Source organism: Rhinolophus sinicus, chromosome 16 (genome assembly GCF_057876585.1).
Source record: "Rhinolophus sinicus isolate RSI-liver-muscle chromosome 16, RSI-T2T, whole genome shotgun sequence".
NCBI lineage: Eukaryota > Metazoa > Chordata > Mammalia > Chiroptera > Rhinolophidae > Rhinolophus > Rhinolophus sinicus.
The window spans coordinates 188,692,500-188,708,333 of NC_142516.1; the positions used below are offsets into that span (position 1 = coordinate 188,692,500).

At 45.2% G+C, this 15,834-nt stretch overlaps 1 protein-coding gene across 8 annotated transcripts in view; it reads right to left on the minus strand.

Annotated features, from left to right (window-relative positions):
- The window catches only part of MCPH1 (microcephalin 1), a 256,430-nt gene that overhangs the window by 42,696 nt on the left and 197,900 nt on the right, over window positions 1-15,834 (minus strand). For 7 of the 8 annotated variants that reach the window (XM_088793043.1, XM_074329290.2, XM_074329291.2 and 4 more), the window contains one exon: window positions 10,574-10,811. The exons of the other annotated variant lie outside the window; for it this stretch is intronic. In XM_088793043.1, the coding sequence (XP_088649169.1) occupies window positions 10,574-10,811 (238 nt within the window). The remainder of the gene's footprint in view (window positions 1-10,573; window positions 10,812-15,834) is intronic. 8 annotated transcript variants of the gene reach the window in all.

A 15,834-nucleotide genomic window follows, 5' to 3' on the forward strand; every position in this document is an offset into this window, starting at 1 on the left:
AAGCCTTTTTCCACACCCGGTTATAGAGTAATCCAGCCATATTTCCTTCCAGATTGGAAAAATTCTGTGAATTCAATTTTGACATTTAGATTTCTGACAGGATGTCATTTTTGAAAGCCAGAAAAGGCTGCAAAAAGGATGATGCTTTTCCCTAATTAATCTAAAAGCCTAATACAATACTAAAATTCCAGATGTTTCTTAAAAAAATTGAGAGGCTTATTCTGAAGTTTATATGCAAGAAAAAAAATGCACGGAAGACAACTTTGAGAAAAAGGAATATGAGAGAGACAGTGACATATCAGATACCAAAACATCCTGTATCATTACAGTAGTCAAACAGTACGTATTCGCACAGAACAGATAAATAGATCAATGGGAGAGAACAGCGCCCAGACCCGCCCATGCTCACAGGGGAAATAAGAGATGACTCCGGGCGTAAAAGCCAGTGCAGAAGACATGTGGTGAAGCAGATGGCATGGTCCCTTCAATGCACACAGTACATAACTTAAGCTGGATTAAAGCTCTACATATTAACAAAACTATGCAAGTATTAATAGGAGAGAGGGGAGTCCATGTTTAAAGCTCAGGGCACAGGGAAAACCTTCCTAAGTGAACACCAAATTTAGGTGTCCTGGAGGAACAGATGTATTTGATTCCACAAAGAATAATAATAATCAAAACGTAAAGCCTCTATAACATGGAAAACCCCAAAGGCAAAGTGAGAGATAAGAGACAGATTGAGAAAATTTTACATTTATAACAAGATTAGAGTTGATACTAGAAATACTGTTGTAAAAGAATGTGAAAAAGCATTTAAGTATCCCAATTTAAAAATAGGCAAGGGACAGGACAGGCAATTCCCGAAATATAAATCCCTCTACAATGTTCGTACTTAGTAATTAGGGAAGTACAAATTAACAAGTGATCAGATCACCAAATATTAAAAATGTGGATAACGTCCGTACTGGTGAGGGTGTGGGAAAATGGCAGCAGCTGTGCATATCAGAATTTAAAGCACACATACCCTAGGGTACAGTAGTTCCACTTCTATGAATCTATTTTACAGAAACACACCTGGGATTGAGCACAATCTCTTAAAATTGAATTCAAATTGCCCCAGTTGGAATCTGCACAGATACAGTTTATCACAGTAGAAACGGTAGAACCAGCGCCAGGAGTCTAATGATAAAGACTGTGTCAATTAGTTACAGTAGCGCCAATGGTTAAAAAGACAAGGATTCCGAGACACACTTCAATAAAAACTCAGGGAACAACGGGAGATCCTCCATTTATGAGAAGCAAACCCTCAAACGAGACGTGTTTATGTACACTTATTTATGTAAGACACACTTCCCTCTTCGCTGTAGTTACTTTGAGGAACGGCAGTATGACGTTGGGACTCGACGTAGTTCTCTACTGTTTGCATTCCTTGAGCATGAAATTAAGTGTCACTCCATATATCCATGCACCCATCTATCTGTTCATTCCTTCGTTAGTTCATTCACTCACTCACTCACTCACTCACTCACTCACTCACTCACTCACTCACTCAGTCACTCACTCACTGTGGTGGGGAAAACGTTGACTGGAGAAGGATCAGGTTTTCCGCGTAGATAACATCAAACAAGCCTGAACATAACCTCACAGCGAGGTCCGTGCCGGCCCTCGCACCTCACCTGTGTGCTCAGAGCACGGACGGGGGAGCAGTGGGCTGAGCTCCACGCGGTGTGTGAGCACGCATGTGCTCAGCAGACTGGGAGTCAGGGACGAGCGTGGCTGCAGAGTCATGGCTGGCAGCCAGCACAGCCACGACCGGGGAGCCCCTCACGGCCCCACGTTCCCAACTGTAAATACACACACATGGAAGATGATTTCCGTCCAAGTTCATCTGGCATCCGAAGACAGCCACATCCCCAAATTCCAATGTCACATCATGTGAATAATCCTCAAACACCCCATAAAATGTGACCAGAGGACAGATGTTAGAGCCGTGCCAGTCCCAGCCAGCGGAAAGAGGCAGATAGTACATGAGCAGCTCCCACAGAATTTGAACTGAAAAAAAAAAGGTTTTGTTTTGTTTGTTTTTAACAAGGCTGTGGAGCAGGTCTTGGCACACATTTATGCACAAGTTAAGGTTTACTGGCCACGCTGCTACGTGGTCTTCTGGTTAGGACTGCAACCAACACGCTGCCACACTGGTTTTTTATAGTGCAACGGGCAAGTCACGTCATTGAACAAAACCCCCAACTGCAACAGCCAACGCTGGCTCACGGTACCGTGTGCAGGTGAGGACCCCACTGGGAGCGTCGTCTCAGCTCATTAGAATCAGCTAAGACTCAGGGCTGGGAGAGACTCCAGAGCCAGGCAGCCAAAGGACCACCTCTACTCTCTGTAGAATGAGGGTCCCCAGCGCCTGGGACACTTACAAGAAGCAGAGCCGTTTCCTCCACTTACGATCCTTGGGGGCCTTGCACTCATTCTTGGGACAAAACCACTTCTTCCCATTGTCTGAGGCCTGGAGGGGGCCAGTCGCTCGCTGCTTCTGTGGCTTCACCTCCTGTCACTCTGGCCCCTCTCACTGGGTTTCAGCCACTCTGGACTTCCTGTTTCTCCTCACTGCTCACCCTTGGCCCTGACTGTCTCCTGTGCCTGGAAGGTCAGTGCCTTCGATCTACACAAGCCCATCCTTCTGGTCATCATTTGGGTCTTAGCTCCTCGGCCTGGTAACCTCCGTTCCCATTTCTGTCTCTATGAATCTGTCTGTTTTAGGCAACTCATATAAGTGGAATCATACACTATTTGTCCTTTTGTGAGTGGCTGATTTCACTTACTGCAATGTTTTCAAGGTTCATCTACGTTGATGCATGTATCAGAATAGCATTCCTTTTGATGGCTGAATAATATTCCATTGTGCACACACACCACATTTTGTTTATCTATTCATCCGTCAATGGACGTTTGGTTGCTTCCACCTTTTGGCTTTTGTGAACAACGCTGTACTGAACATGTGGGTACAAATACTTGTTCACGTCCCTGCTTTCAATTCTTTTGGATAAATACCCAGAAGTGGAATTGCTGGGTCATATGGTAGTTCTAGTTTTCATTTTTTGAGGATCCTCCAAACTGTTTTCCATAGTGGCTGCACCATTTTACATTCCTACCAACAGTGCACAAGATTCCAATTTCTCCACAGCCTTACCAACAGGTGTTATTTTCTGTTTTTTTTCTTTTTTTTTTTTTTCATAGTAGCCAAATAGTGGGTCTAAGGTCGATTTATATTTCCCTGATTAGTGATGACCTTTTTATTCCCGATTAGTGAACATCTTTTCGTGTGCTGTCGGTCATTTGTATGTCTTCTTCGGAAACACATCAAGTCCTTTGCCCATTTTCCAATCAGGTATTTTTGTTGTTGTTGAGTTGTAGGAGTTCTTTATAGTTTTCAGATACTAAGCCCTAGGACTTGCAAACTTTTGTCCCACTCCATAGGTTGCTTTTTCACTTGGCTGATTGTGTCCTTGGATGCATGGAAGTTGTACATTTTGCTGTAGTCCAATTTATCTAATTTTACTTATGTTGCCTACCTGTGGCTTTAAGAGCCATGCCCACCTTTTCCCTGCATGTGTTCCAAGTTTTTCCAGTCAGAGACGAGTGGGTCCGTCTTTCCAGTATCTCCCGGGCAGATAAGAACAAATAAGGTCTGTGTTCAAGGAGGAAAACTGGGAAACCAAGACTGCCAAGTGTGAGTCAATACACAAAACTTTTCTACAGCCGTGAACATGGCTTTGCTTGATTGGCCATTTGTCTGGTTGGTGTAAACCTTTGGTTGGTGTTTTCCAGGCTCCTACAAAGTTGGTTCGGACAACTTTTGTTTGATTTTTTTTTTTTTTTATGTCTCTGTGGGAGATGACAGTTGGAACTTCCCAGTCTGCCAATTTGCTGATGTCACTCTGCGCAGGTGTCTTTTGATGGATGGTGACAAGCATACTTTTGATTACAATTCAACTTTTTAAATGGTTGAAATTGTTTAGATTGTCTATTGCTTGAGTCAATTTTGGTAATATTTTTCTGGAAATTATCCACCTTCCCTACTTTCAAATTTATTGATAAAAAGTTATTCATCATCCTGTCTTATGGTTTTTAAATATCTTTATTGTATCTGTAGTTGTAGCCCCAATTTTATTCTTCGCATTGTTCACTGGAGCCTTTTTTCTTACTCTTTTTTTCAATATTGTTAGGATTTTGACTAGAAATTCTTTTCCCCCAAAGAACTCCTTTTTTCCTCTCAAAAAGTCTCCTTTTCCCTTCCATTCTGTTAATATTTGATACTATCTTTATTGTTTCTTTCCTCCTCTATTCTTCAGGATTCCTGTATTGCTATCTATTCATTCAAGTGTCAAAGTTTAAGAAAAACTGATTAAGTAAATAAAATGATTATGTAATCCAACTACCATTTTCTCCTCCTGCAAGTTGGGAAAGTCTGCCTGTTACTTTCCTTCGAGGTGGGACCCCTCAGTCCGGTCCACTTGGGACATGAGTTTCTGTGGCGTGCAGCTTGAGAACCCCTCCCGTGAGAAGGTGCCCAAACGAAGTTCCGCTCTCGCAGGGTGGGTGGCGTAAGTGCTTCCTTTCTACAAAGCAGGCTCTGAACTAAGAATCCAGCAGCGAGGAACTCGGGGTGTTTAATTCACCATGTGGCTCTGGTCAGTAAATTCAGTTCCCTCAGTTTCCTCAGAATACCACAGAGCGGGGGCTTAGGAAACAGCTGTATTTTCTCACAAGACTGGAGGCTGGAAGCCCGAGACCAAGGTGTCGTCAGGGTTGGTTTCTCTCCTCGGCTTGCAGACGGTCGCCTTCTCCCTGCATCCGCATATGGCCTTTCCTCTGTGCACCGTCCCCGGTGTCACTTCCTCTTCTTAGAAGGACACCAGTAGTCCTGTTGGATTAGGGCCCTGCCCTCAGTGATGCCACATATCCCTAACCTCCTCTTTAAAGAGCCCGTCTCAAGTGTCCTGGGGATCTGGGCTTTGACATATGAATTCCGGGGGGTGGGGAGCAGGGGGAAAGGGACACAATTCTGTCCATCACACAAGCTCTATCATTTTAGGTTCTATGATGTTCAATATTAACTGCCTAACATGCTACAAAAACAAAAGAAGTAAAGTTAAACATACTCCACAGACACAAGAAGATGTTAGGCATAACCCATAGCGTTGATATACTAGGTCAATAGCAAGGTCAGCCTAAAATTGCTGGCAATGTCCCATTAGGAGGCTGAGGTCTGAAGAGTCTCTTCTGTCTGTGAACCCCCAGGCCCTGGGAGATGGGGCTGCTGTTAAACGCTCACCCCCACGCAAGGCAGTCTTGTGAACCTGGCAGAACCAAATGCTAGCAAGGCATCCAAGGGGCCAGTCTGATTCCCCCCACTGATGATTACATTTCTGGTGATGGACATAAAATACTAACGCGTTTACAGTATCCCTCAGTCTGAGCTGAATTGCAGCTGATTGTTGTAGGCTAGTTTTTATTTTTTAAGTGAGGCTTGAGGACCATGCGTCGGCTGGTCGGTACACAGAAAGGTCTTCTATTTTCCAGTTTGCTTGCCTGCAAAACGCTTTCTAACCTTTACACTGTCAGTAATGTTTATATCTGGTGACGGCAGTTCAGTTGATGTACATTTAACAACGGGGAGCCAAGAGAGACAGGTTAGGAAATTTCAACGATAACCATCTAGGGCCCACGAGTACAATATAGGGAAAGCTTAGAAATCCACTTTCTGAGCACACTCTTTCCATATCTTCCCAAGGCTAGTGCTAAAAAACAAAAAAGAACAACAACAACAACAAAAACACCTGTGCTAGCAGCCAGCAGTTAATTTAAGAGAAAATCAACACCAATGATGTAGTTTTGAAAAAGCCTAAACACACGCGACGTTGCAATGATAAAATTGCACGAATCAGTTTTAGTCCTCATTGCTATCCTGGTAGATTCCATCTGTTTTGACAACAGCTCGGAACAGAACAATTCATCGCTCTGTCTGAAATGGCCCCTTCACCACCCAGCCACCGAGCTCCGGGGCGGGGAAGCCTCGGCAGCCGGCCGATGAGAGTGGAATGAGGGTGTTCTCAGGAGGGTGGCCGCAGCCCTGCCTCCCTCTTCTCCTTTCCCTCCACTTTCCAACCCCGGCCACCGGCTCACCGCGCTGTGACTGGTCCCTTATCTGTGTGAGGAAAATGAGGACTCAGCCAAGTGGGAGAACCTGACGTTATCTGTTCAGTCGCGAGACCCTTGGGTCCGAGGCCCCCGAGTGGCCCTGCTGTAACAAACTTCCTCACTGAAGAGCGTGCATTTTTCTCTCCTAGTTCTGAGGCCAGCCACCCAGGGAAACAATGATCTAATAATCTACGCGAGCACGGAAAAGGCCCCGTGCTATCAGTAATCTTTTCCTGAAAACATCGACATGGGGAGACATTCAAACCAAATGCTTTTTATAAGTTACAAGGAAATCAGGCTGAGGCTCAAGTTTTTTGGCAACAATGTTGAGAATATTACACTCTGTTCCCACAATAGCATAAAATGTATGTCTTATCACTTGAACAGAGCCCAGACAATGAAAGGGCGCCCGAGAATGGAAATCTGTCTTCTGAGAAAGGCCAAACCAACCTCAGTGATAACACCAACCAGGGACAGAAGGGTGACCAGAAATGATTACAGCACAGAAAGTCACAATGTGATGAACGTAGGGGGCCCACAGCCCCCCGCCCCGGGCAGCCACGTTACTGCAGACCCCAGGGTATAGTTTTCCTGATATGCAAAATGGGAATTACATTCCAGATATTCCAGTGGGCGTGCTGGGGGAAACAAAGTTACTGGAAAATGCTTTCAAATATACTATGTATTACCAGTATCAGGTAAAGGTAACATCTCACATCCTGGTGCCGGGAATTTAATTTTTGTTTTCCTGTGTATTTTCATGCACATTCAGTTTATTTTCATGCACATTCAGGGGCCGATAAGTGTTTTTCTCTAAAAAAAATCCCCATTTCTCCTTCTGGTTGAATGATTCATCGAGAATCTTGGCCTAAGTGTACTGGTGTTTCAGGGAAAACAGACTCTGGGGAATCCAGAGGGACACAACCATGACGGCTCCAGCAGCCTGGTGATACGGCAGCTGGCATGTAGGCGATTCTGCACGGAGCACACGAGGAAAACGTGGCTTACACGTCACATGCTGAACCCTGTGTGGAGATTTCATACATCCACACCACAATGTGCCGGCAGCAGGGGCGGCAGCCAGGAGGGCAAGCTGGTGGGGTGCTAGGTGGTCACCCCAGAGCTATGTGTCTCCCAAAGAAAGAGCTGAAGGTTAGAAGACTTGCTAAGAACTAGAATAATCATTTACTAGTTTTTTAAAACATTCATAAACGTTGGGTCATTGTTTTCTAACATACAGTGAAGGGATAAAAAGGCCTGACGGATTAGAGTGCTAAGATGTTAGAGGTCATACTTTTTTTTGGTGGTGTCCGTGTTTTTACCTCTGCAAAAATAAAACACGGCTTCTCAGAGGTCTCCAGCAGCTAACGGGACACTGCTGCTTGTCCATCCCTTGTGACTTGTTATGTCTGCAAACACAGAGACCCCATAAAATATAGGAATAAATATGACGGTGCTGAAAAACGTGGTATCTTTACTGTGGAAGGTGAAGCAAAAATCTGAAAGCGGACAGGATGAGCTACTTTTAAGACTTTTAACAACTTTGTCCACATTGCTCTGAGTCTGAGTGACTCTGCCTCACACAGCAGCTGATATTCCAGTTAGAACATATTTTATTTACAGATTCTCAGTATTGCTTTTCATAATTTGTCACAAAGTAACTCTTTTTCTTTTAAATTGGTGCTTTAACATGGTTTCAGGAATGGTTTTATTCCTAAAATGAATTTCCCAACATTTTGAGAATAAACATATTCTCTAAAAGTGCTTGTAATGGAAGCTAATGGGAAGGAGAAAGGTCCTCAAAAGACAACCTATGCTTTGTCAAAAGGTGGGGACGGCCACTCTGCGTGTCAGTGGAGTATTCTGTCACCCAGTGGATGTGCGTAGTGCCCACTGGAATGGACGACATTCTGCGCGCTCTTGGGTCACCTCCTTTGGTCACTGCATTCTCACTGTTTACGGATGGAGTAAATGAGGTCCAGAAGAGTCGGGGAATTATCTCCGGAGAAGCAGTGAGCGGCAGGGCCTGGGTGGGGACGACACGCCATGCTCTGACCGTGTGTCCTGTAGGTCTGTGCATGTGAGTACATACAGAAACATGAAACCTCTATTTTTCACACAGCTGGAGCAATTATGTTTAAGTCAATGCAGAGAGAGATGAGTATAAACCAATAAATGCTTGAACAATACAGGCTCTAAACCCCACGTGAGCAGGCGGCAGAGGACCCAGTGCAGACGGGGCCATGGCTGCCGAGGCAGGGGGCTCCTCTGATGACGAGCCTCTCTCCAACTGGGAGCCAAGGGCTGCAGGACACACAATGCCCGGAAGCTGCCGAGGGCACACACAGATGGTGTAATCAATGACAAATCAGAAACAGGACATGGATTATGGGAAAGGAAAGCAACAGAGGCTCGGGTCCATAGCTCCAGCTCTGAAACTCAAAGCATTCCAAAGGGCCTTGTGAAAATGAAAGCCTGGGCTCCTAAAACCCACCAGGAAGAGAGCCGAGGGCAAAACAACCAGAGGAACCAGGCAGGGAGCCGACTGCACCATCTGTGTACAAAACGCACAGCAACAGGAAGGGGCTGAGAGCTCCCCAACCTGGAAACAACACGAGTGCAGACCCAGCTCGGCCCTCTGCACAGCACACTGTACCCAAGCTCGGAGCGACGGGCTGCTGATGTGGCCTGCTGATATCAGCTGTGCGCACAGTTCCGCTAGCTGAAGGAGACTTTTTCTTTCCAAAGCACAATTCTGGTATCCAGTTGGTGTCATTTTGATACATGAATTTTTCTAAAAAATGAAACAAGAACCTCTGTTTCGGAACATAGGATGTTTTGAAGGTTATAGTCTTGGCATTTAGAAAAGAGTAAACAGCCTTTTGGCTTTTGTTGGACTGTAGCTAAAATCACAGTTTTTTGTTTTTGTTTTTTTTTGTTTGTTTTTTTTTTAGTTTCCAGGCAAAAGACAAGTGACTCTGCATCAGATAGTAAAAATTACTTTTTATCGCCATATTTTTAAAATATATCATAGGATAACCTTCAATCACTTAAAAGATAGTCATACAATGTCTGTAGCTGTATGTGCATATAACTCGGACAAACGTGGTATGTACATATCTGTTACAGGACAATGTTTAGGAAGGGGTGAGAAAAGCCAGAAATTTGGGATTTAGAGACAAGGGGAAGCAAACAAGAGGGAGACTGAAAAGGAAACAGGAGGAGAGAGGGGTGGCAGGGAGGGAGAGAGCACACACTCCTCAGGCCTCAGGAAGGCAGGGAAGGCTCTTGGCCCCAGGTGCAGAAAGGAGTAATTCACAGTTCGCGCATGAACTGAGAGCTCCTGCCCACCTGTCCTAACACCCAGGACCTGCGAACGTGAGTGCATTTCGAGATAGGGCCTCTAGAAAGCTGATTATGTAAACTGAGGCCACGGAAGTGGGACGTAGGTAATCCAACATGTCTTCTGAAGAAGAGGCGGTTAGGACACAGCCGCGCACAGAGGGAAGAGCACCGGAGGACGGAGGGAGAAGAAGGCCGTCTGCAAGCCTAGGAGAGAGGCCTCAGCCTGCGGCCACTGGACTTGTGCCTCTCGCACTTTGTCATGGCGACCGCCGCACACCAGCACAGCCATCATAACTCAGAGCAGGAAGAAGGACAGTTTGTCCCCAAGGTCCTTCCACCATGCGGCTCAGTGACAGCACAAACGCCGCCCATCCGCAGATCCTGCCTCACGGTCCCTGAGCCCACTCCTCTGGGGGGCCCCTGCGTGTCGCCCAGAGCCCGTGTGACAGACGGAGCCCACCGACGCCACATCAGTCCCCTGGCAATCAGGGCTTATCTCGGACCGTCTCTTCCCCTCCAGAAACTCGTCATGTGGTTGACATGGCTCTGTGCTGAATGGACGCCAGGCACGCACGTTCCATTCATGTTAGGAAAGCCACAGGTCCTTGCGCAATGAGCAGGCGACAGACGAGGGACAAGGAGAGGTGGGGATAGAGGGCCTGGGAGGTAGAGGTGGACAGGCCTGTCACCTTAAGGTCTGGGCCACTCTGGGTAGACTGGTCTAAGAGGATATCCTCGTCCCGTGAACTCTGTACTTTGGCTGACAGCAAACAGCAGGCATGTCTTCGTCAGCTGCTGAGGGATAATAGCAGGATTCTGTGAAGGCAGAGGCCTGGACGCTGAGAGGTCCACCAAGGTCCCCAGGAAGGCGCGTGGGCAAGAGCTCCCCCTGGACAATCCTGTGCTCTCACAAAACAGGGGCGCTAAGCGGATGCCCAGCGGCTACAGCAGTGCCAAGTGCCTTCGCGACATGCCCTTGTCCCCAGCACAGCCCGCGGCTGTCTGTACAGATTCCTACCTAATATCCACTTTTCCGACAGGTACTTGAGTGTTGCCTTCCTCTTCCCTCGGGAGGGCCCGATGAAGACGCTGGCCTGGCGAGGGACGTGTGTGACCCGACCCCCGCACAGGCGGACCAGCTCACACAGCTTGGCTCTGGGGGGGTCGCTTGCTGGGGAGAGAAACATCACCGGCTGGTCGGCAAACAGGGTTCCCTGGTACCTCCCCGCAGACAAACGGCGCTCCAGGCGGCAGAGCTGTGGGGCAAGAAGAGAGGGAGGGTTAGGCGCCGAACCACGTCTGGATCTAGGGCAGGTCGGCTGTGAGGCTCGCTTCCTTTTCGGGAAAAGAAGAGACCGAATGGCAAGGCTGCAGTTCTCAGATGTGACTGGAATTCTGAGGGTCCTGAGCACATAATGACATGAAAATTGACATGTTCTGAAGCAACGTGTGAGCAAACCCCACGCAAAGAATGTATAGGCAAAACAACAGTTAGGCCTGCGACTAGGTCCACATTCTCAAGCAAAATGCTGAACGTAAGCCTGCGTCTGTGAGCCCCGATGAAGTGCTGGGTGACTGTGGAGGTGACAGCAAAAGCCCCTGCCCCTGAGAAGCAGCGTCAGGGCTGGTGGCAGCGAGTGGCCGTGAGTGACAGGGCTGGGAAGCAACCCAACCGCAGGCCACGGTTGCAACGGGCCAAGGAAGACCCGGCAGGCAGAGCGGTTCCTGTGGCCGCGCCGCCGGGCACAGCAGGCTGGGGAGCGGTGTGTGCACAGGGCGTTCAGTGAGGTCCGGGGGTGGCGATGGCGACAGTCTGGCCAGTGGGGAATGGCTCAGCATCGGGGATGTACAACCGTGTCCCTTTCTGTTCCGATAACGTTGTGGTCGTCTGGCTCCCCCATGGGACGGAGGGGAAGGTCCAGTCATTCTAAACACACGTGCCACTCACGGCAGATTAGTGAAGACTGCTTCTTAAGGGCAAGTTCCCTGTGGCAGCTATTGAGGGCTCCCTGCCATCCCCACTTTGAGTGTTAGGACCAGCTTATCGCCCCCCAGGATAGAGCTGAACACCTGAGAGCAGAGGCTCGGAGTCATCGGGGGCTTAGATGGGAGGTCTGTGGGGAAAGACATCAAAGGGTGCTTCTCAGGGGCAGGGGCTTTTGCTGTCGCCTCCATAGTCACCCAGCACTTCATCGGGGCTCACAGACGCAGGCGCAGCCCCCCTCACTCTACGGATTCCGTCCAGTATTTTACTTGAGAATGTGTAACACATGTTTACATGACTCCAGGGGAAAAAGGTTATTCGTTTAATCTGCAGATGAAGATACTGAGGTAGAAGAGGTCTGCTCAGACTAAACGGTGAGTGGAGCTGCAAAAAAGCCGCACAATCATGAACTCAGTGAGTCACCGGACCACGGTGCATGGAAGCGGGAACCAAGAATGTTATTAAAGTGGGTATAATCACACATTTAAAAAGTTAGTTATAAAAGTAATTGGTAACTGATACACCACAGGCGGGTCTAAGTAAAAAGTGAACTGTCCTATGCTGCAGACAGCTGTTTGTTCCGCAAATCCATTCTGTCTTGTCTCCCTTAAGGGCAGAGCACGGTCTCTTTTGGGTGTTACCCTCTGCAGGGCCATGTGTCCCAGCCTATGGGGAGGATGCAGATTGGTCCAAGGTAATCATGGTGATCTCATTTCCCTTGTCAAGGAGGGAGTCAAGTATGAGGTGGCCCGAGTCCTGGCCAATGGGACCTCAGGATAAGTCTGCTGGGAGCAGGTTTTCCTCACTCATATAACTGATGAGTAAGCAAAACACCTCTCTCATGTGCTGGACTCTGTCACTTTGACACAGGATACATGGAATTAATGAGGGCATGGGACACGCTGAAAATGCCAAGTGTGAAGATGGAAAGGCCTGAATCCTAGATAATGTTTCTAAGTCACTGGACTGACTAAACCAGGAAGTGTCCTCCTTTGTCCTTTCTATGTCAGGAAAAAAAATCTTTAAACTACTTTCTGTTGAGATTTTTGTTTCCAGAAGACCAAAGCATCCAAATGCTACAGTTCTCACGCCCAGAGCTAACCTCTGTTAAGAGTTTGCTGTGTGACTACAAGTAAAGGGATGGAAAAAGATATTTCACGCAAATGGCAATAAAAAAAACCCCTAAAAACCTGGGGTAGCAATACTTATACCAAACAAAACAAACTTCAAAACAGGGGCTATATACAAGAGACAAAGGCATTTACAAAAGAATCAATCCAACAAGAGGATATAACTCTCATAAATACCAGGGGGTGTCAAAAAATGTATACACATTGTAAGAGATGTTATCTATGTATTACTTTTCAAAGCTGAATTGAATTAAGGTAGCAACATGTAGTATGATGTTTGCTCAAAAGATGGTGTTAACCAAATGAATGCTGGCATCACCATTCGACAGGCAGGACAGTCAAAGAAAATGGCGGAAACACAGTTGTCATTGGAGGAGCAGAAGACCACTCTGAAGTGGTATTTGAAATTCGAGAACGTTGTGGAACTATAACAATGGAGGCGTGAATATGTAACAGAATCTCCAACACACTTAATAATTGCACACATTCATGATAAATCTGAGACGCATGGTGCTGTGTGTGACGTGCACAAGGGAAGATCCGGGAAGCCTCCCACAGCAACACGTCCTGCGGCTTCTGCTGTGGTGTTGGAACCGTTTACACGCCCGCCCCAGAAGTCTACCAAACAGTGTTCGTGGTAATCAGAAGTGTCTGGACGCTGATGGGAACCACTTTGAGCACCTCTTGTAATTGCAGAAGTCACACGTGACTTGTATTCATCTTTTGTTATCGGTATATATTGAGTATTACAATTTTAATACCGTTTTTTCCTTTCTTAAAATGTGTATACATTTTTTTGCCACCCTCTGTATCTACACATCCAATGCAGGAGCATCTAAATCTATATAGCAAATATTGACGGACATAAAGAGACTGATTGACAGTAACAGTCATAGTAGGGACTTTAACACCCCATTGACATAAATGGATAGAGCATCCACTCAGAAATCAAGGAAAGAGTGGCCTTAAATGACATATTAGACTGGATGGATTTAATTGATATTTTTAGGACATTTCACCTAAAAGCAGCAGCATATACATTCTTTTCAAGTGCACACGGGACATTTTCCAGGATACACCACATGTTGGGCCATACAACAACTCTCAATAAACTTAAGACTGAAGTCATATCAAGAGTCTTCCCCAATTATGATGGTATAAAACTGGAAATTAATTACAAGAAGAAAACTGAAATGCACAAACATGTGGAGGCTAAATAATATGGTACTAACCAATGAATGGGTTAACAAGGAGATAAAGGAAGAAACCAAAAGATACCTTAAGACAAATGAAAATGAAAACCCAGTGACCCAGAATCTATGGGACACAGACAAAGCAAGAAAATTATAGCAATACAGTCCTACCTCAAGAAACAAGAAAAATCTCAAATAATCTAACCTTACACCAACCTAACCTTACACCCAAAGGAACTAAAAAAAAAGAACAAATAAAGCCCAAAGCAAGCAGAAGGAAGGAAATAATAAAGATCAGAGTGGAAATAAACAAAGCAGAGTCTATAAAAAAAAAAAAAAAAAAAAAAAAAAGAATATCACTGAAACCAAGAGCTGGTTCTTTGAAAAGAGAAAAAATGATAAAAAAAAATTGATAAACCTTTAACCAGATTCATCAAGAAAAAAAGAAAGGGCCCAAATAAAGAAAATCAGAGACGATAGGGGAGAAGTGAAAACTGATACCACAGTCACACAAAAGATTACTATGAACAATTATATGCCAACAAATTGGACAACCTAGAAAAAAATGGATAAATTCCTGGAAATATACAATCTTCCAAAGATGAATCAGGAAGAAACAGAAAACCTGAACAGACCAATAACTACTAACGAAAATGGAATCAGTAATAAAATAAAGCCCAACAAACAAAAGTCCTGAGCCAGGTGGCTTTGCAGGTGAATTTTACCAAACATTCAAAGAAGAATTAATACTTATCCTTATCAAACTATTTCAAAAGATTGAAGAAGGGGGAATTCTCTCAAACTTATTTTATGAGGCCAGCATTACCTTGCTACCAAAACCAGACAAAGACACTACAGAAAAAGAAATTTATAGGCCAATATCCTTGTGATGGACACAGATACAAAAATCCTAAACAAAATATTAGCAATCAAAATCAGCAGTACATTAATAAAAAAACACATGCAATTCAATACCAAAAAACCCCCAAACAACCCAATTAAAAAATGGGCAGAGGACATGAAGAGACATTTCTTTAAAGAGGACATACAGATGGCCAACAGACATATGAAAAAATACTCAATCTCACTAATCATCAGAGAAATGCAAATAACAACCACAATGAGATACCACCTCACCCCAGTCAAAATGGCTAGCATCAATAAATCAACAAACAACAAGTGCTGGTGAGGATGTGGAGAAAAGGGAACCCTTGTGCACTGTTACTGGGATTGCAGATTGGTGCAGCCACTATGGAAATCAGTATGGAGGTATCTCAAAAAATTGAAAATGGAACTATCTTATGACCCAGCAATTCCACTCTTGCTCAGAGAAATCCAAAACTCTAATTCGAAAAAAATATATGCATCCCTATGTTTATTGCAGTGCTATTCACAATAGCCAAGACATGGAAACAACCAAAATGCCCATCAGTACACAACTGGATAAAGAAACTGTGGTACATTTATAGAATGGAGTATTATTCGGCCATAAAGAAGAATGAAATCTTACTATTTGCAATGACATGGATGGACCTAGAGGATATTATACTAAGTAAAATAATTCAGATGGAGAAAGACAAATACCATATAGTCTCACTTATATGTGGAATCTAAAGAACAGAATAAACGAACAAACAAAATGGAAATAGATTCAAAGATATAAGGGAAAAAAACTGATGGTTGCTAGATGGGAGGGAGGTAGGGAAGAAGGTAACGGGATTAGAAAGTGCAAATTAGTAGTCACAATATTACCACTGGGATATAAGAGACATTTTGGGGAATATAATCAATAATGTTGTAAAGGTTTTGTAGGGTGTCAGATGGGCACTTGTCTTAATAGGAAGGCCACTTCATGGACTGTACAGATGTCTGACCACTGAGCTGTACCCCTGAAGCTGAAGCTGAATAATATTGAATGTCAAACACACACGCGCGCACACACACACACACACACACACACACACACACACAC